Raw genomic sequence first — 24,698 nt, forward strand, 5'->3', positions numbered from 1 at the left:
GCCTTGCCAGAGAGTCACTTTTATTCGATGCAGGCCACACACCAAAGGAAACTCCCTTTCAACTAATTGGCTACTCACAGCAGATCCCATCATAGAGGTGATCACATCATCATATGACTGCCAAACTACATCATAAGTGCCAAACCACTGAGAATCATGGCTCAGCCAAGTTGACATACAATCTGAACAATCACAATCCACCCCTTGTCAACTTGGCACCTGTACACATCTCCTTAAACCATACATAATCTCTGAATAAAGACAATTATAAAGTCATACTTGTGCTAACATGATACAACTAACACACATACAACTGAAAACACACTAGCCCTGTTTACATCTACATTTTATAAGCAAAGAAAACAAAAATACTTGATGCACACCTACAAGGCAGAAATACTCATAACAGTTACAGTCCTCGTTTCTGCAACTGATCACATGGTCATAACTGGTATTTAAAACCACCTTCTTCCACCACCCATTCTGTATTCCCTCTGCCCTCAGCAAGCACTTATGCTGGTCATGGTTCTTTGCCTGGTATGGTGACCCAAACCTTCATTCCTGAAGGGTCTGGGCCATTAGTAGTCATGTCGGAATTGGGTTGCTGTAGTTTTCCATTGACTCTAATCACAGGGCATGGTAGTACTAACAGACACCCTAAGGGATCTCCTGCATTCTGGACATCCTCTTCTTTACCTCTGTTAAGCAATATCAATCTGATATCCTCCTGATAATCAGGATCAATCACACCAGCCAATATGGTAACTCCCTTCTTTGCCTGTTGATCCAGAGGAATAAGGAGCTCAAAGTGGCCAGGTGGCATTCTTAATTTCCAGCTCAATGGAATCAATGATGTGTCTTCAGGTGGGAGCATGCCTCCCTTTGGAATTAAAACCTCTAGACCCAGTGCTCACTTCGGCAGCACATGTACTAAAATTGGAGAGATACAGAGAAGATTAGCACGGCCCTTGCGCAAGGATGACGTGCAAATTTGTGAAGCGTTCCATATTTTTCCAAGATCAAAACAGAGGGTCCTGAACAGAGCTGGAGAAAGATGTAGAACAAAATTCTAACTTGCACACAAAAAAAGACCAGATTTACTGGCCTAACAGAGACTGGAGAAACCCCGAGAGTATGGCCCCCGGACACCCTTTTAGCTCAGTGGTAAAGTCACTCCCAAGGTTCACCGTTTAGCCGGGGACTGGACAGCCCCATAAAACAAAACAGGACTAATGAGGCACAGCAGTCCAGGGACAAGGACTAGAAGGCAGGAGGGGACAGGAAAGCTGGTGATAGGGACCCTAAGATTGAGAAGGGACAATGTTGACATGTCATGGGGTTGTTAACCATTGTCATAGGGCAATATGTGTACTAACTGTTTAATGAGAAACTATTTGTTCTGTAAACCATCTAAAGTACAAAAAAAAAAAAAAAAGAATTATCTATGTGAGATCAAATTGACAACAGCAATTCAAAACATTTGATGGGAAGCCTAGGGGCCAGTGAGTTGAAGATAACGGTGATGGAATAATTTGGAAAAGGATAGTGAGAATAGCAGCACAACTGGAAGAATGTAATTGATGTCACTGAATTGTACATGTAGAAATTTTTGAAATGGTGTTATCTTTAGCTATGTATATTTTCACCAAAAAAAAAAAGGCCCTCCAAGGTCAAGAAGGGCAAATATTGACATGCCATGGGGTTGTTAACCAATGTCATAAAACAATATGTGTACTGACTGTTTAATGAGAAACTATTTGTTCTAAACCTTCATCTAAAGTACAATAAAAAGAAAAAAAAATCAAAAAATCTCTAGACTCACAGAGCATAGGTTCACAGGGACAGGAAGCAAAAATCTTGCAAGTGGGTCACCAGGGGTAATAGTGAGTGGTGCCACTCCCATTTCCACCCCTTGATTCCTGGATCCATGAATCTTGGCTATGGGAGAAAAAAACACCATATACTGGACACTGGTTGAGAGCATATAGAGCCTCCTGGAGAACACTGCCCCAACCCTGCAAGGTACTGCCACCTAGCTGGTACCATAATTGTGTCTTTAGAAGGCCATTCTTTTGTTCTATCAAGCCAGCTGCTTCAGGATGATGGGGAACATGTTAAGCCCAGTAAATTCCATGAGCATGGGCCCACTGCCGCACTTCATTTGCTGTGAAGTGAGTCCCTTGATCTGAGGCAATGCTGTGTGGGATATGGTGATGGTGGATAAGGCATTCTGTAAGTCCAAGGATGGTAGTTTTGGCAGAAGCGTTGCATGCAGGGAAGGCAAATCCATATCCAAAGTAAGTGTCTATTCTGTCATGGAAAAGGTCCAACGTAATCAACTTGCCACCAGGTTGCTGGCTGATCACCTGGAGGGATGGTACCATTATTGGGGACTCAGTGTTGGTCTCTGCTGCTGCAGATTGGGCACTCAGCAGTGGCTGCAGCCAAGTCGGCCTTGGTGAGTGGAAGTCCATGTTGCTGAGCTCATGCATAACCTCCATCCCTGCCACACTGGCCACTTTGTTCATGAGCCCATTGAACAATGGCAGGAGTGGCTGGGAAAAGAGGATAACTGGTTTCCACAGAATGCATCATCCTATCCATTTGATTGTTAAAATCCTCTGCTGAGTTCACCACTTGGTGAGCATTCACAGGAGACACAAATATCTTCACTTCTTTGGCCCATTCAGAGAGGTCTATCCACATACCTCTTCCCCATACCTCCTTGTCTACAATTTTCCAATCATGTCCATTCTAAGTCCCTGACCATCCAGCCAAACAATTGGCCACAGCCAGTCAGTATACAGTTGCACATCTGGCCATTTCTCCTTCCAAGCAAAGTGAACAACCAGGTGCACTGCTCAAAGTTCTGCCCATTAGGAGGATGTCCCTTCACCACTGTCCTTCAGGGAGTTCCCAGAAAGGGGTTGTAGTGCTGCCGCCATCCACTTTCAAGTGGTGCTTGCGTATCGTGCAGAACCATCTGTAAACCAGGCAGAAGTTCTCTCTTCCTCAGTCAACTCATCAGAAGGAACTCCCCAAGAGGCCATAGGTGCAGTCTGGGAGATGGATGGTAATGTGATAGGAGTGAAGACAATGGGCATTTGGGCCACTTCCTTAAGCTACTTACTTGTGCCTTCAGGTCTCCCTCAGGCCCGATCTCATATATACCACTTGCATTTAATGATGGAGTGCTACTGTGCATGTCCAACTTTACGACTCTGTGGGTTACACAACACCCAATTCATGACGGGCAGCTCAGGCCGCATGGTGAGTTGGTGGCCCATGGTTAAGTGCTCAGTCTCTATTAAGGCCCAGTAACAAGCCAAAAGTTGTTTCTCAAAAGGAGAGTAGTTATCTGCAGGGGATGGCAGGGTTTTGCTCCAAAATCCTAAGGGTCTGAGCTGTGATTCACCAATAGGGGCCTGGCAAAGACTCCAAATAGTATCTCTAGCTGCCACTGACACTTCAAGCACCATTGGATCTGCTGGATCATATGGCTCAAGTGGCAAAGCAGCTTGCATGGCAGCCTGAACCTGTTGCAGAGCCTTCTCTTGTTCTGGGCCCCACTCAAAACTAGCAGCTTTTTGAGTCACTTAATAGGCCAGAGTAGCATACCCACATGGAGAATATGTTGCCTCTAAAATCCAAAGAGACCCACTAAGTGTTGTGCATCCTTTTTAGTTGTGGGAGGGGCCATACGCAATAACTTATCCTTTATTTTAGAAGGACTATCTTGACATGCCCCCTACCACTAGACCGTTAGAAATTTCACTGAGGTGGAAGGTGCCTGAATTTTTGTGGCATTAATTTCCCACCCTCTAGCATGCAAATGTTTTATCAATAAGTCCAGTCATTGACACTTCTTCTTTACTAGGTCCAATCAGCATAATGTCATCAATGTAATGGACCAGTGTGACGTCTTGTATAAGGAAAAGGCGATCAAGGTCCCTGCGGACTAAATTATGACATATGGCTGGAGAGTTGATGTAGCCCTGCGGTAGGCAACTGAAGGTGTACTGCTGGCCTTGCCAGCTGAAGGCAAAGTGCTTCTGGTGGTCCTTCAAAATACGTGTGGAGAAAAAGGCATTAGCCAGATCAATAGCTGCATATCAGGTACCAGGAGATGTATTAATTTGCTCAAGCAATGAAACCACATCTGGAACAGCAGCTGCAATTGGAGTCACCACCTGGTTAAGTTTTCAATAATCCACTGTCATTCTCCGAGATCCATCTGTTTTTTGCATGGGCCAAATAGGCGTGTTGGATAGGGATGTGGTGGAAATCACCACCCCTGCATCCTTCAGGTACTTGATGGTGGCAGTAATCTCTGCAATCCTTCCAGGAATGTGGTATTGCTTTCAGTTTACTATTTCCCTAGGTAGGGGCAGTTCTAATGGCTTCCACTTGGCTTTTCATACCATAATAGCCCTTACTCCATTTGTTAGGGGTCCAGTGTGGAGGTTCTGCCAGTTGCTAAGTATATTTATTCCAATTATGCATTCCTGAACTGGGGCAATCACTACAGAATGGGTTTGGGGACCCACTGGACCTACTATGAGACAGACATGAGCTAAAACTCCATTAATAACCTGACCTCCATATGCCCCCACTCTGACTGGTGGGCCACAGTGACGTTTTGGGTCTCCTGGAATTAGTGTCAGTTCAGAGCCAGTATCCAGTAATCCCTGAAGTCTCTGATTATTTCCTTTTCCCCAATGAACAGTCACTCTCTAAAAGGCTGTAGGTCCCTTTGGAGAAGGCTGAAAGATTAACAGTATAAGTTTTTGATAGTGTATTGGAGTCCTTCCTCAAGGGCATGTGGCCTCCCCTTCATTCAAGGGGCGGTGAGTCTTTAAACTTGCTCGAGTCTGGGTGAGTTTGAGGGGCCATGACTCTCTATTCTGGCAATTCGAGTTGGACTGCTGTTCACTTGACCTAGAATTCATTCGCTTGTATAGATCAAGTACATATTTAGTAGATTTCCTATCTATTTCACTCCTAGAGACACCATGACTAAGTACTCAATCCCATAAGTCCATACAAGTCACACTATTCTGATTACTGCTTTGACTTCACTGTACGTTAAGGCAACCACACCCACCTTGTCTTTGTTGATCGAGTGCTGCCATTTGGCCCCTACTACTATGGGGTCCAATCAGCCCCATTGTAGTTAGGTGTCTTAATCCAGTTGGGGCAGTTCCAACTGTCAAATTTTACATAAAACAGCAATCACAGCAGTCTTCAAGGATGCTGGAGTTCCTTTCACAAATTTGTTTCTCACAGTTGTGGTAAAACGTGTGTCCTCTGGGCACTCCATGTAGAGGTCTGTGGGTCTAACCTGAAAAATCCACTCTAGCATGCCTATTTCCCTAGGCCTTTGGGTATCTTCTACAGTATACCAAAGCAGGTCTGGTACTTCAACTTGATTTAGTGTAGGCCACCGCATAATCCATGCTTCAGCAACCCAACCAAATAAACTATTAGATCCTTTCCTAACTTCTCAAGCAGAAACACTGAATGAAGAAGCTGTGCTTAGTGCACCCATATCAATAAACTCAGACTGATCCATCTTTGTTCCTTGCACCATTATCCTACACCATTAATAGCCATTCCCACACATACTCCCCAGCTTTCTGTTTGTACATATTAGAAAAGTCAAGCGGTTCTTTTGGAGTGTAGCATACCTCCTCTTGGGGCACACTTTGTACTTCACCTTTTCAGGCTGGATGGGACTTAAGTCTAGTGATAGGTCTAGAAGCCAAAATGGGGGTGGGGGGAAGTGGTTTGAGAACATTCAGCATTGTCTTGTAAATCATCTGCCTCAGGCAATGCCCCAGGCAATGACTCAAAGGCTCTCTAGACACAGCTGGGTTAATCTCATTAGATGGGGGTGGAAGGGCTAATGGTTTTACTGGGGAGGGTTTCTTTTTTTTTTTTTAATATTTTATTGTACTTCAGGTGAAGGCTTACAGAACAAATAGTTTCTCATGTAACAGTAGCACACATGCTGTTTTATGACATTGGTTAACAACCTCACAACATTTTAACCCTCTAAATTCTCAACTTTTTTTTTGGTGAAAATACACATAGCCAAAGATACACCATTTCAAAAATTTTTACATACACATTTAAGTGACATTGACTACGCTCTTCTAATTGTGCTGTTATTCTCACTTAAGATGAAGGCTTACAGGACAAAACAGCCTCCCATTTAACAGTTACTACAAATGTTGCCCTATGACAATGGTTAACAATCTCACAACACATCAACAATATCCTTACTCAACCTTGTGTTCCCTATCATCAGCTTCCTACTCCCCTTCTGCCTTCTGGCCCTTGTCACTGGACTCCTGTACCTCGTTAGTCTCATTTGGTTTTATGGTGCTGTCCACTCCCAGGCTGAACAGTGAACCTTGAAGGTAACTTCACCACTGAGCTAAAAGGGTGTCTGGGGGCCATACTTTTGAGGTTTCTCCAGTCTCCTTTAGGCCAGTAAATATTGTCTTTTTTTTTTTTTTTTTTGTGAGTTAGAATTATGCTGTACATCCTTCTCCAGCTCTGTCCAGAACCCTCTGTTGTGATCCTGGTCAGAGCAGTCAGCAGTGGTAGCCAGGCACCATCTAGCTGTACTGGACTCAGTCCAGTAGAGGTCTTGGTAGCTGTGGACAATTAGTCCTTTGGACTAATTTTTCTGTTGTATCCTGTTTTCTTCATTCTCCCTTGCTCCCGAAGGGATGAGACCAGTGGAGTATCTTAGATGGCCGCTCACAGGCTTTTAAGACCCCAGACACTACTCACCAAGGTAGAATGTAGAGCATTATCTTTATAAGTAGTGTCATGCCAATTGAGCTAGATGTTCCCCGAGACCATGGTCTCCAGAGCTGGGGAGGGTTTCTTAACAGACAAACTTGGAATAATCTCTTCAGATGGGACTAAGAGGGGTGGTTCTCTTGGCAGAAAAGATACAACAGAATTTAGGGGCTCAGTGTCTCCAGCTTCCTGATTATCTGCCCATATGTCCCCATCCCAAGTTTCAGGATCCCATTTCTTCCCAATCAATGCCCACAGTTTAATTTCAGACACCTCTCAAGGCTGGCAATTGAGTTGGTGTTGTAATTCAGCCACTCTTACAATAAGACTCTGGGTTTGGTTTTCGGCAATATCAGCTCTATTACTCCAAGAAAAAAGGCTTTCTTTAAAGGCACAAGTGGAAAATTTGAGGTCATTTATGCAGCACTTAAGCTTTGATTCTGAAGCCCTGAGCTCATCTCTTTTACCAATTTGTCTAGCGAAAGTAGGACCGACCAACCAGCTTCCTTATACTTCTCATTATGACAAAACTGTGGAAAGATATCACATACATGTTCACCTAGAGCATCACCTTTCACCAATACCTGATCTATTGGTGGTGATATTTTGTGTATTTGTTATTGCCACCTCACACCGTGGATTAGCAGTGCCCTCTTTACTACTGGAAGCAGAGTCAGCAACATCTTTAAGACTAACCAGACTTGAGAACCAATTTAGAAAACTCATTCTTACAATTTTGTTTCTGTAGAACCACTCTCGGTATCAAACCTCTTAGGCTGGGTTGTCTAGAGAAGCAAAACCAACTAAGCATATAAATATATAAAGAGATTTATATCAACGAAATGGCTCATGTGGTTGTAGAGGCTGGAATGTCCCAAATTTGTGGGTCAGGCTAGAGGCTTCTCCTGATTCACATAGCCACAGGGGCTGGCAAACCCAAGATTGGCAGGTCAGACAGCAGGGCTCTTGCTCACAAGGTATGAAGACCAACAAGTCTCAAGATCAGCGGGCAATACCGCAGGTAAGCTGCTAGCTCAAGTCCCAAGAACTGGAGGTCAGATGAACAGGAGCCAGCTACAGGATCCAGAGTGAGGAAAAGCCTGGGAGCCTTGCCAGAGAGTACACTTATATTTGACGCAGGCTACATACCCAAGGAAACTCCTTTTCAACTAACTGGCTACCCACAGCAGATCCCATTATGGTGGGTGACCCATTATATCAAATCTCATTATGGAAGTGATCACATCATCATAAGGCTGCCAAAATACATCATAAGAGCCAAACTACTGAGAATCATGGCCTAGCCAAGCTGACACACAACCTTAACGATCACACCTATTTTTCCACACTCAGTTTTTTTATATCCCTCCTTGTCACAAATCTACAGCTGTTAACTTTGTTTGGATCACAAGTACAGCCCAAACATGAAAATTTACTACTGCTCATCTGTTTATTCGTACCATTTCTTCACATAGGTGCTTTATTTTTAGAAAATATTTTGATTATTTTTCACCATGGTGGTTAAAGAAGAGATCAAAAGATAGTTGCTATGACTGTGACATTCCTACAGAGCTGCTATGAGGTGTAAGTGTAGAGCTTTGCTCACCAGCTACTTCCAAAATCTATCACTGTCAGCCCGGACAACCTTTTCTGTCCTTTGGGGATGGAAGTCTATGAATGACACATTTTATTTGAAAATACTGGATTTAATAGAAAATATCACATTGTAAACAACTCCATTAATCCATTAGATTGAAAACAGAATGACAAAACAATCACATAAAAAACCTGAAGATGAAATCCTGATACTAAACACAGCACTTAAAAGAGGTCTGAGCCAGGCTCTGGAAGGTCTTTCTAGAAATTGAGGGAGCAGAAGCTTCAAACAGGCACAAAAACAGGGAGAAGAAGGCAGCATCCATTCCTCAAAGGCTTAAAAGAGTAAAAGGAAGACAGAGCAATAGACTCATCTTTTGAATAAGGGCTGAAGATAGATGGACAAAAGGGCTGTGTTTATTTCCTGATGTTCTGAGAACATCAGCCCACACTACACGAGCCTGAGAGCTAGAAGGGCAGAGTATTCTGAATGGAGGAAAAGATATTAGGCAGCTTTAGAAGCACTTATTGTGCTGTCTTGGCACTCACCTCTCATGGAAACAGGAGAGCATGGCACTCATGTTTTCTGACTAAACTCCTAACAGCTGCTTGCCTTGGCCCCCATCACGTTGGCTGAACACTAACACACTGAAATTGAGGCAGTGTGTGTTGCCCTAGGGACCTCCTACCTTTTACTGAGCATAAAGTAAAAGAGAGGAGCCACAGTGAGACCTTTTAACAAAAACACATGGCTCTGGTGGGAAAAGGGTTTTCACCTTCTTCCTCCTGGTGGCATAGGGGCCCTGAGGGACAGGAGTGTCTGGCCCCACTGGGGACCTGGGTTCATCTGCAAAGGACTTCTCTAACCAATCCTCCCACAAAGGAGTCCTCCGAGTTCACAGAAAGGTCAGCTGTGAGACCAGAAAAAACAACTTGGGTTGGAGGAGGAAGTAAGAGACTTTTCGTTCCAGGACACTTGTCGCTGACCAGGGACCACTTCCTTACACTAACTTTAGACAATGAGAGAGTTTGTGTATTAATCTAGGACAGCGATTCTCAAATAAGGGGGCAGACCTGCTCAAGAGAGGCTCTCAAGACTCTCCAAAGAGGTTCTGTCCAATACACACAAGTGCTAATTCCCTCCCAAGGGAGAGTCAGTACATGTAATGACAGAGGTTCCTGATGGGAGTGTGCTGTACACGTAAACAGTGTCAGAGGCAGAACAGAAAGTTAAAAATCCCTAATCTAGATGTTGTGGATATCAAGATGGTGGAATACGTTTTCCAAAGATTTTTTTTTCTGATTAACAGTAAGTTTTAATCAAGTCATTCTCCTGGTAGCTGAACTCCATGATGAGGATCCCAGCCTCACAGCCAAAAACAGTATGTTCACTCACTTATCTGGAGTAACTGTACTAGATAAAAGAAATACAATTTTGTTCTCCTAAAGACAATTTCCAAAAACACCCGCCCAGCCTGATGAGATACTTGACACTAGGTTCCAGCACAGGCTAATCACTGTACGGTTTCTTGGAAGACTGGCTTTTCTCTGCTTCTTTCTCTTTTATACTGTACAAGGGGTCCACCAACTTGTTATGAACAAGCATTAAACCTACAAAAAATTAAAAACAGAAACTGGTTAGCACAGGCAGAGTTCCATGACTATCAACAATAATATCCAGGAGGCTCTAAAATTGTTCTAACAACTGATACTCATCATGTTTTCTCTGTGACCCCCACATGACAAAGCCCTGAGAAAAGGAAAAGAATCTATTAATCCCAGTGAGTGCTACAGTTCACAGAAACTTTGTAAATTCAATCACTAGGGGAGATGGCTATTTAAAGATCAATCTTTTTCAGCAAAGAACTAATTCTTACTTTCCCTGTGTAGTAAATGAGAATTTTCAAATAAGTTTGCTTTAAAGTAAGAGGAAAAAAGATCTTCATGATCTCTAGTCCAGAGCCTTGTCTAGAAGGGAAAGGCGTTACGAGGTCTGGAAAAATAAAACCCTGTGGCTCATTGTCTTACAGTTCCTCTGACTAGGACCACTGATGTAATTTTCTGCAATAAACTTTGGGGGCTGAGGGGGAGGCTCTAGGGTGTGGACGAGGTTTAAATGAAATTATGTACATTTCAAAATAATAAAAGAGATCAAATTTTCAGCAGATGTGTTTTAAATAAATGTTCTGGAGAAAAAGAAAATCCTGAGGCTCCTGCAAGGAGATCACCACATAGCCCTTGGATCACAGCTTTCATTTTCTACCCCTTCTTCTCAGAGAAAATAGATCTCCAGAAATGGATTCTTGCAGCCATGGAAGAGGGAGAACGACTGCGTACTGTGAGAGAGTAGAGTTTGATTTTTATTAAAATCAATTGCTTATTAAAATGTCCACAGCATGAAAGCCAGGTCCACCCTTCATCCTAGCACACTGAACCTGGCCTCCCTCCCTCACCTTTGAAATACTTGACAGTCTTCACTTTCAGCTCCAGGGTGGCGTCCTCATCGCACACAAACACTGCGCAGGGATGCTGCTGGAAGGCAGACACGGTCCACATATGGTTCACACCCTCCTCGATGGCCTTGTACAACGCAAACGCCTTGTGAGCACCCGTGATGAGGATCATCACCTGGGGATCAGAAACAAGGCACCGATGGAGGAGACCGAGCACACTAGACCTGGGAGTCCAGACCCCCGGATTCTAGCTGAGTCACCCTAAATGTGTGTAACGGCTATTATTTTTAACATATGTAACAAGTAGCTGCATAACACTCTGAGCAGTGCTCCAGGAACTTTATCACACAAATGAGGTAGCATCATTATCCTCACATTATATGATAAGGAAACAGACCCCTGGGAGGTTAAGTGACCTACCCAAGGACTCAAAGCTAAGAAACAGGAGACCTGGGATTAGACCAGGTGCTTCTGACCCCAAAGTCTGTGCTCTTGACTACCATATGATAGTGCTCCCTGGCATCTTTGATGATCGGTGTGAAGGTACCCTATGAAGGGACCTGCCACACAAAGGCCCACATCTCTCATCCCAACAGTCTGACGTTGGGATCCCAGGAGTGCTAGGTTGGGTGAGTTTTCAAAATCACAGTCTAAAAGAGGTCCTGGAAGCACTGGTGAGTTATCTGTGGAGCCCCGAAGGCTGAAACCCAAAAAGGCCACCTCTTAAACTGGTCACCTTCAGTTCAGTGCATTTGACCTGCTCGTGTGATGTGGGGTAATGCTCTGGGCTACACTGCTTTTTGTGTAAGTAAAAACAAAGGCCCAGACACCTCTGAAGAATGTGAGTGCAAGGAAGTGATCCTAAAGAACTCAACTCTAAGATTTCCTCTCACTGTAATTCACTTGTACAATGGAATGGTTAGGAGGATCTACTGTTCCTTTCTTAAAAGATGAGTGTCTTAGTTATCTAGTGCTGCTAAAACAGAAATACTACACATAGGAGGCTTTAACAAACAGAAACTTATTCTCTTACAGTCTAGGAGGCTAGAAGTCCAAATTCAGGGCACCAGCTCCAGGACAAGGCTTTCTCTGTCAGCTCTGGGGGAAGGTCCCTGTCATCAATCTTCCCCTGGTCTAGGAGTTTCTCAGCACAGAGACCCCAGGTCCAAAGGACATGCTCTGGTCCCAGCTCTTCATGCTTGCTGGTAATGAGGTCCCTCTCCTCTCTGCTCAAGTCTCTCTTTTATATCACAAGAGACTGACTTAAGATACATCCTAATTCTGTAGATTGAGTCCTGTCTGATTAACATAACTGCCTCTAATCCTGCCTTATTAACATCATAGAGGTTCAGATTTACAACACATAGGATAATCACATCAGATGACAAAACAGTGGACAATCACAAAATACAGGGAATCGTGGCCTTGACAAGTTAATACACATTTTTGAAGGACACAATTCAATCCATAACATTCTACCCTTTGGCCCCCCAAAATTCATGTCCTTGCCACAAGTAAAACACATTCACTTCATAATGTTGTTGTTGTTGTTAGGTGCCATCGAGTCCTTTTCCACTCATAGTGACCCTATGTGCAACAGAACGAAACACTTCCCACTCCTGCACGATCCTCACAGCCGTTGTTATGCTTGAACCCAATGTTGCAGCCACTGTGTCAATCCATCTCCTTGAAGGTCTTCCTCTTTTTCACTGACCCTCTACTTTACCAAGCATGATGTCCTTCTCCAGGGACTAGTCCCTCCTGATAATATGTCCAAAGTACATGAGACAAAGTATCACCATCCTTGCTTCTAAGGAGCATTCTGGCTATACTTCTTTCAAGACAGATTTGTTTGTTCTTCTGGCAGTCCATGGTATATTCAATATTGTTTGCCAACACCATAATTCAAATGCATCAATTCTTCTTCAGTCTTCCGTATTCACTGCCCAGCTTTCACACGCATATGAGGCGACTGAAAATATCATGGCTTGGATCAGGTGCATCTCAGTCCTTAAAGTGACATCTTCACTTTTTAATACTTTAAAGAGCTCTTTTGCAGCAGATTTGCCCAATACAATGCATCGTTTGATTTCCTGACTGTGGATCCAAGTAAAATGAAATCCTTGACAACTTCAGTCTTTTCTCCGTTTATCATGATGTTGCTTACTGGTCCAGTTGTGAGGATTTTTGTTTTATTGTTGAGGTGTAATCCATACTGAAGGTTGTGGTCTTTGATCTTCATCAGTAAGTGCTTCAAGTCCTCTTCATTTTCAGCAAGCAAGGCTGTGTCATCTGCACAATGCAGGTTGTTAATGAGTCTTCCTCCAATGCTGATGCCCTGTTCTTCTTCATATAGTCCAGCTTCTGGGATTATTTGCTCAGCATACAGATTGAATAGGTACAGTGAAAGGATACAACCCTGACACACACCTTTCCTGACTTTAAATCATGCAGTATCCCCTTGTTCTGTTCAGACAATTTCTTGGTCTATGTACAGGTTCCTCATTAGCACAATTAAGTGTTCTGGAATTCCCATTCTTTGCAATGTTATCCAATGTTATCAGTAAAACACAGGTAAACATATTTCTGGTATTCTCTGCTTTCAGCCAAGATCCATCTGACATCAACAATGATATCCCTTATTCCACATTTCTCTTCTGAATCTGGCTTGAATTTCTGGAAGTTTCCTGTCGATGTACTGCTGCAAATGCTTTTGAATTATCTTCAGCAAAACTGTACTTGTGTGTGATATTAATGACATTGTTCGATAATTCCCACATTCCGTTGGAGCACCTTTCTTTGCAATGGGCACAAACATGGATCTCTTCCAGTCAGCTGACCAGCTGTCTTCCAAATTTCTTGGCATAGATGAGTGAACACCTCCAGCGTGGCATTGGTTTGTTGAAATATCTCATTTGGTATTCCATCAATTCCTGGAGCCTTGTTTCTCACTAATGCCTTCAGTGCAGCCTGGGCTTCTTCCTTCCATAGCAACGGTTCTTGATCATATGCTACGTCCTGAAATGGCTGAACGTCGACCAATTCTTTTTAGTACAGTGACTCTGTATATTCCTTCCATCTTCTTTTGAGGCTTCCTGCGTCATTTAATATTTTCCCCGTAGAATCCTTCAACATTGCAACTTGAGGCTTGACTTTTCTCTTTAGTTCTTTCAGGTTGAGGAACGCCAAGCACGTTAACCTTCTCGTTTGGTTTTCTAACTCCAGGTTTTTGCACATTTCATTACTTTACTTTGTCTTCACGAGTCGCCCTTTGAAATCTTCTGTTCAGCTATTTTACTGCATCATTTCTTCCTTTCGCTTTAGCTATTCTCCTTCAAGGGCAAGTTTCAGGGTCTCTTATGACATTCATTTTGGTCTTTTCTTTCTTTCCTGTCTTTTTAATGACCTCTTGCTTTCTTCATGTATGATGTCCTTCCACAACTCGTCTGGTCTTCAGCCATTAGTGTTCAAAGCATCGAATCTATTCTTGAGATAGTCTCTAAATTCAGGTCGGATATACTCAAGGTCGTACTTTGGCTCTTGTGGACTTGTTCTATGTTCTTCAGCTTCAACTTGAATTTGCATATGTGCAGTTGATGGTCTGTTCCACAATCGGCCCCTGACCTTGCCCTGACTGATATCGAGCTTTTCCACCATCTCTTTCCACAGATGTAGTCAATTTGATTTCTGTGTATGCCATCTGGCAAGGTCCATGTGTATGGTCGCCGTTTATATTGATGAAAAAATATTTGCAATGAAGGAGTCGTTGGTCTTGCAAAATTCTATAATGCAATCTCCGGCATCATTTTGTCACCAAGGCCATATTTTCCAATTACCAATCCTTCTTCATTTCCAACTTGCGCATTCCAGGCACAAGGCAGACATTTTCATTACAAATGGGAGAAACTGGAGGGCAAGAAGGGATAGCAGGCACCAAGCAAGCCAGCAGAACACATTACATTAGCTCTCAAGGATTGAAAATAATCCTCTGTTCTCTGAGACCATTTAGGCAATGGCCCTGCCCTCCATATCTGGGTGTTGGCCACATCCTCCAGATTCTGGGTAGAGGCCCCTCGGCCCTGGGCTTCAGGTCTGCTTTCCAGGCCCACTGGGACAGCAGTTCTGCTCCCTTGGATTTAGGCAGCCCCATTCTCCTAGCCTGTCTGAGTGGCGACCCTACCCCCTCGGCCCAGCAGGCCCTGTTCTTCTGCCCCTTGGACACAGCAGCCCCACCCCCTCAGCTTTGGGCAGCAGATCTGGCCCCACCCTCCGGCAGTGGTGAAGGACAGTCCCAAACTTTGAAACCAAGCTGGTGAATATCTGACTCTTTGAAACCCAGGAGGCTGTGTCCCCACTCTTTGAGACCCAGCAGGCTGTGGTTCCAACCTTTCAGACTCCAGAGGTTGTGACCCTACTCTTTGAAACTGAGGAGGCTCTGCTTCCTGTGCTCCTTGACTCTTCAGCGTCTCCTTCCTGGTTCCTTGGCCTCTCGGCCCCTCTTGCCTCTTGGGCCGGAAAAGTGTCTGCCCTGCCGAGGTAAAGTGTTCCAAAGCTCTTTAGCTCTACTGACAAGTGCCTGGAGACAACCTACTCTGCCAGTAAACTTCAGCCAGAAGGGACTCAGCTCTCTTGCTCCACGGGTCTGCAAGCCTAGCTCCATAGATAAGTGCCCAGAGACACCCTACTCTGCCAGGAAGCCTCCTGCCCGAAGGTACTCGGCTCTCTTGCTCTGTTGATCAGCTCCTGTACTGTCTCACGCCGTTCTCCTGCTGCCATTTCTCTGCTGCTGCTTCTTGCCGTCTGTGCCATCTCCACTGTTAGAAGCTCTCCTCGCTTCCTTCTGGGTCCTTACCAGAACTGCCTTTGACGTCCATAATTCCAACAACAATCTCTTCAAGGAATTCTAGGCTTTTACTATTAGGCACCTTAATATTCTTCCAGCCTCTACCCATCCACAGTTTCAAAACTTCTTCCACATTTTAGCTATCTCTTAGAGCAGTACCCAACTCTTGATACCAAATTCTATCTTAGTTATCTAATGCTGCTGTAACAGAAATATCACAAGCGGATGGCTTTAACAAAGAGAAATTTATTCTCTCACAGTCTAGGAAGCTAGAAGTTGGAATTCAGGGTGCCAGCTCCAGAGGAAGGCTTTCTCTCTCTGTCAGCTCTGGGGGAAGGTCCTCCGCTGGTCTAGGAGCTTCTCAGCACAGAGATCCCAGGTCCAAAGGACACATTCTGCTCCCAGCTTTTCCTGCTTGGTGGTAATAAGGTACCTCTCCTCTCTGCTCAATTCTCTTATATCTCAAAAGAGATTGACTCAAGATAGAACCTAATCCTGTAGATTGAGTCCTGTCTCATTAACATAACTGCCTCTAATCCTGCCTCATGAACGTCACTGAGGTTAGGATTTATAACACATAGGACAATTACATCAGATCACAAAATGGTGGACACCACACAATACAGAGAATCATGGCCTAGCCAAGCTGACACACTTTTTGGGGGGACACAATTCAATATCTAACAACAAGAAAACAGGCACACAAAGAATCTAACTATTTACGCAGGACCCCTCAGCAACCCAGAAGTCATTTCAGAAAAAAGAATTTTCCCATTTTCCAGCCCCAGGTCCTTTTCCAGATCAAAATACTCTCTCACATGGTAAGGATGGCCCTCAAGTCCTTTTTGTAAGCTGCAGGGCCAGAACCAGCAGAGTGGCCTATCTAGGTACTGATTCAAGGTTACCCAAAAGAAATCTGGAGGCCATCATTCATCTCACAGAAGTTCACTTTAAACAGGAAACTTTTTCTCTGATTTAGATGCTTGTTCACAGACCTGGGCAAAGAAACTGAAAGCTAAACTTGTAGCTGCTTCCCACTGAATATACCTCAGAAAGGAAGATAAAATACTTCTAAAATTCTAATGAAAGATAGTAAGTAAACTGGAACCACAAAAAATTCAAATGATATCCAGCTTTCTAGGGGAAAAACCTCACTTACTTCAGTTCAAGACACAATTACATTTCCATCACTCTATGCCATGTTTACTAATCCCTGAGCACTGCAGTACAACCATAAGCGTCCCTGGGTGGGAGGGGGAAGCTTCCCTTCAAACAGTGACCACCACCAACTACAGGGCACAAGACAGTCCCTCTTAGGACCTGGGCAGGTACAAACTCATATTCCAATGTTAATGGCGCTGGACTCCTGTTGGCCCGTGAGAAGCATGAAAGGGGTAGGGAAGCCGAAGCCAGGGTGTCTGCGGCCTCCCGGGCAGTCGAAGGCATAAAAAAACATACAGAAAGCATTCGCCTCACACTGGGAACAATGGTTACCTCTGAAGAGGAAGAAAATCAGTGAACAGGAGTCAGCTGGAATTACAACCTTATATATGTCTTCATTTTTAATGAGAATATATTAAGGTAGTACCTGTATAATTAAAAGTTAAAAAAACCAGAACAAAACCCTTAACTCCAGCCCCTGTGAAGGCCCCTGGGCCCCGTGCCCTTACCTCTCTAGCATCCATGACAGTGCCCACACCCACTGTCAGGGCCATGGTGGGCACCTTGGAGAGATCTCCATGGAAGAACCTAGCGTTGGCCAGGATGGTGTCCATGGCCAGCGTCTTCACACGGGTTCTGGACACCAGACTGGAGCCTGGCTCGTTGAAGGCAATGTGTCCATCGGGGCCGATGCCTGCCCGGGAGAGAGAGCCAGGGCAGCCCTGTGAGTCCCAGGGTCCAGGATTTCAAGAATAGACAATCTCTCCTCCCCAAATGGGGTCTGAAAAAAATCCTTGAACACCGTGTCTCTTTTCCCATTTTTACCCCTAGGCACATATACCTTCAGCATATGACCTCTGCCCCACCTCTCTGTGTTAGGCACACAAAGACATCATTAACTTGCTACCACCCTGAAAAAGCTAAGTGAAGAACTACTGCAAATAGCTTCTGCCACCCTAAATGATCAGAGAAGTGTAGTTTCTCTGCCCCTCCTGCCTGTGGTTAGGGAGCCTTGTTTCTGGGCAGAGTTGCAGTGAATACAACTCACCTAGGGATTGGACAGGGGCTGCCAAGTTTATAAAATCTCAGAAGAACTTCTGCCCCCCTCCCCTCGACCTTGAAGTATAGAAGAGTCAAAAGCAGTAAAAGGAAGTCCAGTTCCACGGGTGACTCTGGAGGTGACAACGGATGGAGATGTAAAAGGGCAGCCCAGGGTAGAGAAAAGAGCACACATGTGAGAGGCAGACGCCTCAGGTTCCTGCCCTTGAGCTGCTGCTCACTGGCTGGCTGACATGGACAAGTCATAACTTTCTCTGGGTTCAACTGGCCATTGATAGCACACAGGGGCTGAGTGCAGAACCTTCTGGAGTCTGTGATTTTAAATGTTTGGTTAAGTTTCATGACTGATTCACAAAACCCTAAGACTGGGGAGTAGACAGAATCTCAGAGTCCAAATCCAAACCTCTCAAAATCACAGACAAGGCATCAAAGTGCATGGGAGGGAGATGCTCAAGATCACGCAGTACTGAGTAGCAGCGTGGGGGCAGGGATCCAGGGCTCCCACTCTCTCAGCACGTTCCCTGCCTCCAAAGGGTTAAGGGTCCCCCACTGTCACGAGCACAAACAGAGGAAGCTGTGTGGAGACAGACATGGTGTCTTGTCCTTATCCTTCCCGTGTGTTCCAACCACCCAGGGCCTGGTCCAGCACATGTGCTGCGGACTGCCAAGCTCACCTCCAACAAACAGCTCGATCCCACCTGCAGCCTTGATCTTCTCTTCAAAAGCATCACACTCGGCCTGCAGGTCGGTTGCATTCCCATCCAGAATGTGAGTGTTTTCTGGGTCGATGTCAATGTGCTTGAAGAAGTTGTTCCACATGAATGAGTGATAACTCTCGGGGTGCTCTCGAGGAAGGGCTGCAGAGCCAGGGCCACACTTGGTCATGCCCAGGCTGAGCCAGAGCCCTGCTACCAACGGGATGCCAGGATGCCCTCAGACCCACAGAGGCTCTCAAGGGACTGCCTGTCAGGTGGCCTTGGGCGCCAGGCCCCTATAGTCCCCACCACTTAGAACAGGTTAAACTGGTGTCCAAAAGTGGTGTCCCATTGCTACCACCTGTGACCAAGGAACTGGGGTCAGAGTAGCTACACATCAGGGGCTTTGTGAATCCCCTCATCATGAGCTCCTTTTCATGTAGGCTGGAGGCAGGGGTCACTCTGGGCTTCGGGAGATAGCCTAGACAAACCAACTGGGTAGGGAAGCAGGCACACCCTTTACTCTGTGCCTCTCAACCCACCCTATTATGTCCTTGTGACCAGCACAGCCTGAGTCCCAACCTGAACAGCATGTGATTGGAGAGAATTATCTCAGGGCTTCCGAAAAAGATCTCTTCAGCCAGGAAGAAAACCAAAAGAATGTTTAAAGTGAAGCCATTATAAAATGATGGAAGACCAAGATGCAGCTTTTTAGCAGCAAAGAGAAGGACATTAGTCTCAGCTCCCTTCCCAGTGTACCAGACAGAAAGGGCAGCTGGAGGGTTCTGCTCGAGAGAAAGTCCAGACCCAGACCCTGCGGGACATGCCTGAGCCATGATCCTAATCACAATCACTTGTTCCAGGAAGAAACAGCATGGAGTTAAGAGGAGGTAGAGGAGGAGGAGATACTGTGATAGTTATTAAGTGCTTACTATGCACAAGGGACTTCCGCAACTATTATGATGGCATTTAATGCTTACAACCTGTGACGTCAGCTTTATTAACCCCATTTTTTTTTTTTTTTTTAAAAGCCAAGTAAACCAAAGCCCGGTAGAGACAGATATTGATAATTGAGCCTATCACCAGACATCAGTGCCTCTGAGACGTGCCTCTTCCTCTCTAGGGCAGAGCCTGTGAACAGGAGGAGCACGATTCTCCTGGAATCAGGTAAGGACTTGAAAGACTCACCCACATACTCGTCCATGTTGAAAGTCTTCACGTATTTGAAGGAGAGGTCCCCGTTCTTGTAGTATTCAATAAGCTTTTTGTAGCAGCTAAGCGGGGTGCTCCCTGCAAGAGAGGTCACAGACATGAATGTCCCTTTAGCCCCCAGCTCCTGGGTGCCTTCTGGGCACCCAAGAATAAGTCAGGACAGCTCCACAAGGAGAACCTGCCAGATGTGACAAAACAAGCCAGAGCTGAAGGGCTGCCCCAGTGCTGCAATACCAACTGTCATTCACTAACTGCTTGGTTAATGCCTGTTTCCTGACTAGACTGTAAGCTCCAGGAAGGCAGGACTGTGTCTCTCACTGCTGAATCCCCAGTGCCCAGCACACTGATGACTGAAATGACTGTGATTAGTACCTGAGTGAACGTCAGGCTTAATTATTGACCACTGTCCGTGAAGCTGAAACCCTGGCAGTGTAGTGGTTAAGCGTTCGGCTGCTAACCAAAAGGTCTGCAGTTCAAATCCACCAGGCACTCCTTGGAAACCCTATAGGGCAGTTCTACTCTGTCCTATAGGGTCGCTATGAATCATAATAGACTTGATGGCAATGGGTTTGGTTTTTCTTTTTTGGTGCATAAAGCACAGGGACCTGTGACAGGGCATTAAAAACAAAAACAAAAACGAAACCCATTGCCGTTGAGCTGATTCCCACTCACAGCGACCCTATAGGACAGAGCAGAACTGCCCTATAGGGTTTCCAAGGAGCGGCTGGTGGATTTGAACTGCTGGCCTTCTGGTAAGCAGCCAAGCTCTTAACCACTGCACCACCAGGGCTCCGTGACGGGGACATAGAGGAGCAAAAAGCATAGTACCTGTCCCGGAAGAGCTCCCTGTCTAAGAGGTGGGACACAAGCCATCATGTCAGCTGTGATAACAGCAAGCACAGGCTCACCTTGAGGGTCCAGGGAAGACTTCCCTGAGGAACAGCAAACTCTCAAGCTGAGTCTCATTAAAAAGTCAGTGTCATAAAACACACACGTTAAAAAAGGCAGGAAGGCCATTGTAGAGTAAAAGACTAAAAATACATGAACCCTGACTAGATAATGGATCACTTCAAAAAAAAGCTATAAAAAACTTATGTGGGACAATTAGGAAAATCTGAACACAGTCTGTAAATTAAATGATACTGTGGAATGGTTTTTAATTTCCTTAAGTGTGGTGATAATGGTAGTGTGGTTATACAAGAGAATGTCTTTATTCTTAGAGATATGTGCTGAAGGATTTAGAGGTAAAGTGTCAGGATGTCTGGAACTTACTCTCAAGTGGTTAAAAAAAAAAAAAACTGTGCGCGTATTATACATAGAAAGAACAGGAGCCACAGAAATTAAAGCAAATGTGGCAAAATGTTAACTGGTGAATGGTATCTGGGTGGCCACTGCATTCTTTCAACTTCTTTGAATATTTGAAATTTCTTGAAATAAAAAGACTGAAGGGATAAAACCCCATCCAAAACAGATCACACCATTCCTTTTCAAAACCCACCGATGGCTTCTCATTTCACTAAGTAGTAACAGGTGCCGTGGTTAAGAGCTGGGCTGCTAACCAAAAGGTTGGCACTTCAAATTCACCAGCTGCTCTTTGGAAATCCTGTGGGGCAGTTCTATTCTGTCCTATAAGGTGGCTATCAGTCAGAATTGACTCGATGACAATGGATTTGGTTTTTTTATGAAGGTCCTATATAACCTGGCTCCTGGCTATCTCTGTCCCCCTTACTCATCCTGCTTCAAGCACATTTCCACCCCAGGGCATTTGCACATGCTATTCCCTCTGCCAGCAATGCTCCTCCTTCAGGTATCTGCATGGCTAACTCTCTCAAAATTACTACAGTGTCACTTTCTCAGAGACCTGCCCTGCCACCATATCCAACACTGTAACCTTCCACCCCTGCCCAGACACTCCCTATCCTTCTTCTCTGCTTCATTTTCTCCTTACCTCTGTATCATCATCTAACAAACTCTGTATTTTGCTAATCAACTTGTTTATTGTCTGTCTCTCCCACTACAATTTAAGCTTGAGAAAAGCAGGAAACTGTGCCTTTTTGATTACTGCTGTATCCCCAGCACCTAGAAAAGCTTGGCATACAGTGGGCATTCAATAAACATCTGCTGAATGAATGATGGTGGCAGCTCTCCCCAACCCAGCCAAAACAATCAGCCTGTCCCTGTGACAAGGCCTTAGCTATGCCTAGACCACATAGCTTCCCGTTTTGCCATTTTCCAAACCTCTAGCCCTCCCATTAATTATGTGAGCTCCCCAATATTTAGCCAATAAATTCCTTGTCTGCTTAAGTTAGCTGGAGTTGGTTTCTGTGGTTTCCACCCAGAACCCTGACTGGTGCTTCATATAGCAGAAGGAATGATCCAAGGAACCCGTGGAAATGCTGTGTTGGTTCAATTGTGACAGACAGGAAGGGGCCAGGTCTTACAGGGCCTCGAATGCCACTCAGAGGAGCCTGGTTCTGATTCTGCAAATGATGGGAAGCTAAGGAGAGATTCAAGCAGAATCCCAGACTCTGAACCAGGTGGAGGCTGGGTCACCCTACAGTTAGAAGACGGAGTGTTAATGTAGCTCCCACATGGCCTGACATGCTGGCAGTTTCACAGGTCTAAGCAGATACCACTCCCCTAAACTTCGACGTGCAGGGGTCAGCAAATGTTGACCCACAGGCCATATCTGCCTGTTTTTATACAGCCTACAAGTTAAGAATGATTTTTATATTTTTAAATAGTTGGGGAAAAAATTAAAAAATGACTATTCTGTGATGTGAAAATTATATAGCAAAGCCTAAAATTTTCACTATCTGGCCATTTACAGAAAAAGTTTGAAGACCCTTCCTCTAATGGATGGGTCAGGTAGGCCCATACGGAAGCCTTAGGGCAAATCCACCCTACCTCTGAAGAAATAGTCAGGACATTTGCCTTGAGAAGGTGGAGTTGAAAACTTCCTATAAAGCCAACATTCTGATTTTTTCCCCAAAGAAACTAGGACTGTTTACCGTTTAGGTCCTGTGCATAATTAAGCCTTACAGAAAATGATCTGAGTGACTATCTTCTCAATTCTCCCAAGGATGGTACTTAGCTAGGATCACTCTAGACTCATAGAAGATAAATTAATTCACTACACAAAATGCTACCTTAAGGCATTAGGACTTAATTACCCTGGTTAACAGCGACTGACTTAGGATGTAGCCTAAAAATCAAGTTCTTTCTGCTTAACCAAGATCTGTTCTGCTCCAGGACTCTTCAGGTCTGGGCAGCAACTGAACAGACCCATAAGGAAACTGGGTCCTCTGTTTTGCATGCCTGAGGGGAATGGGAGGTGCTCTCTCAAAGCACAAGTATCTCAGAGCCCTCCTTGAAGTTCCCTGGCTGAGTGAGCCCACCTATCTTGGCCCCTCAAAGGCCCCTGATGCCCACTTCCTTCTCCCCCATCCTTGGCATCCTCCCCATCCCACTACGCACCAGTGGGAAGCCCCAGGCTGAAGTACTTGTCTGGCCCTGGGTTAAACTGGATGATGCGGTTCCTGATATATTTGGCCGCCCACTCGCTAGCCTGAGAATAGTTCTCCAGGATGATGAGCTTCATCTTGTCCTGTAAGGGGTGACAAAAGCGAGTCAATAGTAAGGGACATGGGTGGAAAATGGGATGGGGGTAGTTGGGGTGGAGGAGGGAAGCCCCTCTCACCCAGCAACAACCCTTTCCTCAAGCTGTCAGGGCAGGAAGAGGAAGGCCCTGACTTTCAATTCACAGAGGAATTAACAGGCTGGGCGGGGTGCCTCCACTAGCCACCAGGAGGTGCCACTATGAGACAGACCTGGGTTCTAATCTCAGTTCCCCCATTTATCAACAGCAAGACCTTGGTCAAATGACCCAAGTTCTCAGAGCCTCTTTACTCATATGTAAAATGGAGAGATAACACCTACCTCACAGATTTCATGATTGTGAATATTAAATGAGATAATGCATACAAAACACATAGTAAGCATTCAACATATTAACTATTATTATTATCTTGTAGCTACACCCAGTTCTACTGGCCTGTAGCCCCAGGCTTGATACTCTCTACCCCAGGGACTCTTCCTCAAGAAGTAGAGGGGTCATGGGATCACCTTGGGCCACTAGAACAGGAGAGGAGAAGGCTTTTGTCTGGGGAGGTGTGTCTCTTTCAGTTATTGGGGAAGGGGTGCTCCTACTGGCCCTCCTAGCTTTGTGAAGCCTTCTGTCCTCAGTGTCCTCAAAGCACAATGGAGAAATGGTTATCGCTCAAGGAGGAGGGAATTTAACTCCTCCATGCACTGACGTCAGTTTGAGTGAGACGACTCGTCGCGGAGGTCGCCCCTACAGCCTTGCGTGGGGAACCGGCCAGAGCAGCTCGCAGGGGTCCTGGCACCCAGGGTGCCAGAGGACTGGGGCAGCGCCCCGAGATGCCGGCTCCGCCCGCAAGGAGGGTCCCCAAGGAGGATCCCCACTAGTCCCTCTCCCTACTTACTAGGACGCCTTCCGCGGTGGCCTCAGCGACGGCGCTGGCTGTTCAACGCTCCTATCGGATCACGTGGCCGCAGGTCACGCGGCAAAGCTCGCGCCGCCCGCCGGGTTGACTCAGCAGGGCTGCCCGGCAGCTGCTTCCAGGGCTGGAAGCTGCCGCCGGCACTGGCTGGGCCCTGGGCCAGGGGGCTCCCACCTTCTCCTCTGGGCCCCCAGCGGCTTGCAGGCCCGGGACGAGATCGTGAAAAACACACTCACGGTCGGAGGCGGGGATTGGAGATGGGTTTTGTGGAGGAGGGAGACTTGGGTGCGCACGGTCGCTCCCAGGAATGCAGTCCCCATGCCTGGGGGGCTGGGGCCCGGCT

The 24,698-nt window shown here is 45.5% G+C and overlaps 1 protein-coding gene and 1 non-coding gene across 2 annotated transcripts; one reads left to right on the top strand and one right to left on the bottom strand.

Annotated features, from left to right (window-relative positions):
- The first annotated feature begins 906 nt into the window (after positions 1 to 906).
- On the top strand, positions 907 to 1,013 carry LOC111821391 (U6 spliceosomal RNA). Its single transcript, XR_002824824.1, has one exon. It is a non-coding gene; the product is annotated as a U6 spliceosomal RNA (small nuclear RNA).
- Positions 1,014 to 8,540: 7,527 nt separating this feature from the next.
- Positions 8,541 to 24,395, bottom strand: GNPDA1 (glucosamine-6-phosphate deaminase 1). The gene is made up of 7 exons (XM_004381128.3): positions 24,338 to 24,395; positions 23,310 to 23,439; positions 19,809 to 19,910; positions 18,600 to 18,782; positions 17,376 to 17,560; positions 10,863 to 11,037; positions 8,541 to 10,020 (listed from the first exon to the last, which is right to left on the bottom strand). Exons 2-7 carry the CDS (start codon positions 23,431 to 23,433, stop codon positions 9,920 to 9,922), a joined length of 870 nt encoding a protein of 289 aa, XP_004381185.1. The 5' UTR covers positions 23,434 to 23,439; positions 24,338 to 24,395; the 3' UTR covers positions 8,541 to 9,919.
- Positions 24,396 to 24,698: the final 303 nt, after the last annotated feature.

Source organism: Trichechus manatus, unplaced genomic scaffold (genome assembly GCF_000243295.1).
Source record: "Trichechus manatus latirostris isolate Lorelei unplaced genomic scaffold, TriManLat1.0 scaffold00080, whole genome shotgun sequence".
Taxonomy (NCBI): Eukaryota; Metazoa; Chordata; class Mammalia; order Sirenia; family Trichechidae; genus Trichechus; species Trichechus manatus.

Coding starts and splice junctions, on each gene's coding strand:
- GNPDA1 (XM_004381128.3), bottom strand. CDS start 23,433: ATGAAGCTCATCATCCTGGAGAACTATTCTCAGGCTAGCGAGTGGGCG. Junction 17,561..18,599: donor GATCGAGCTGTTTGTTGGAG/GTGAGCTTGGCA, acceptor TCTCCCGGGCAG/GCATCGGCCCCGATGGACAC. Junction 10,021..10,862: donor GACTGTCAAGTATTTCAAAG/GTGAGGGAGGGA, acceptor AATTTTTTGTAG/GTTTAATGCTTGTTCATAAC.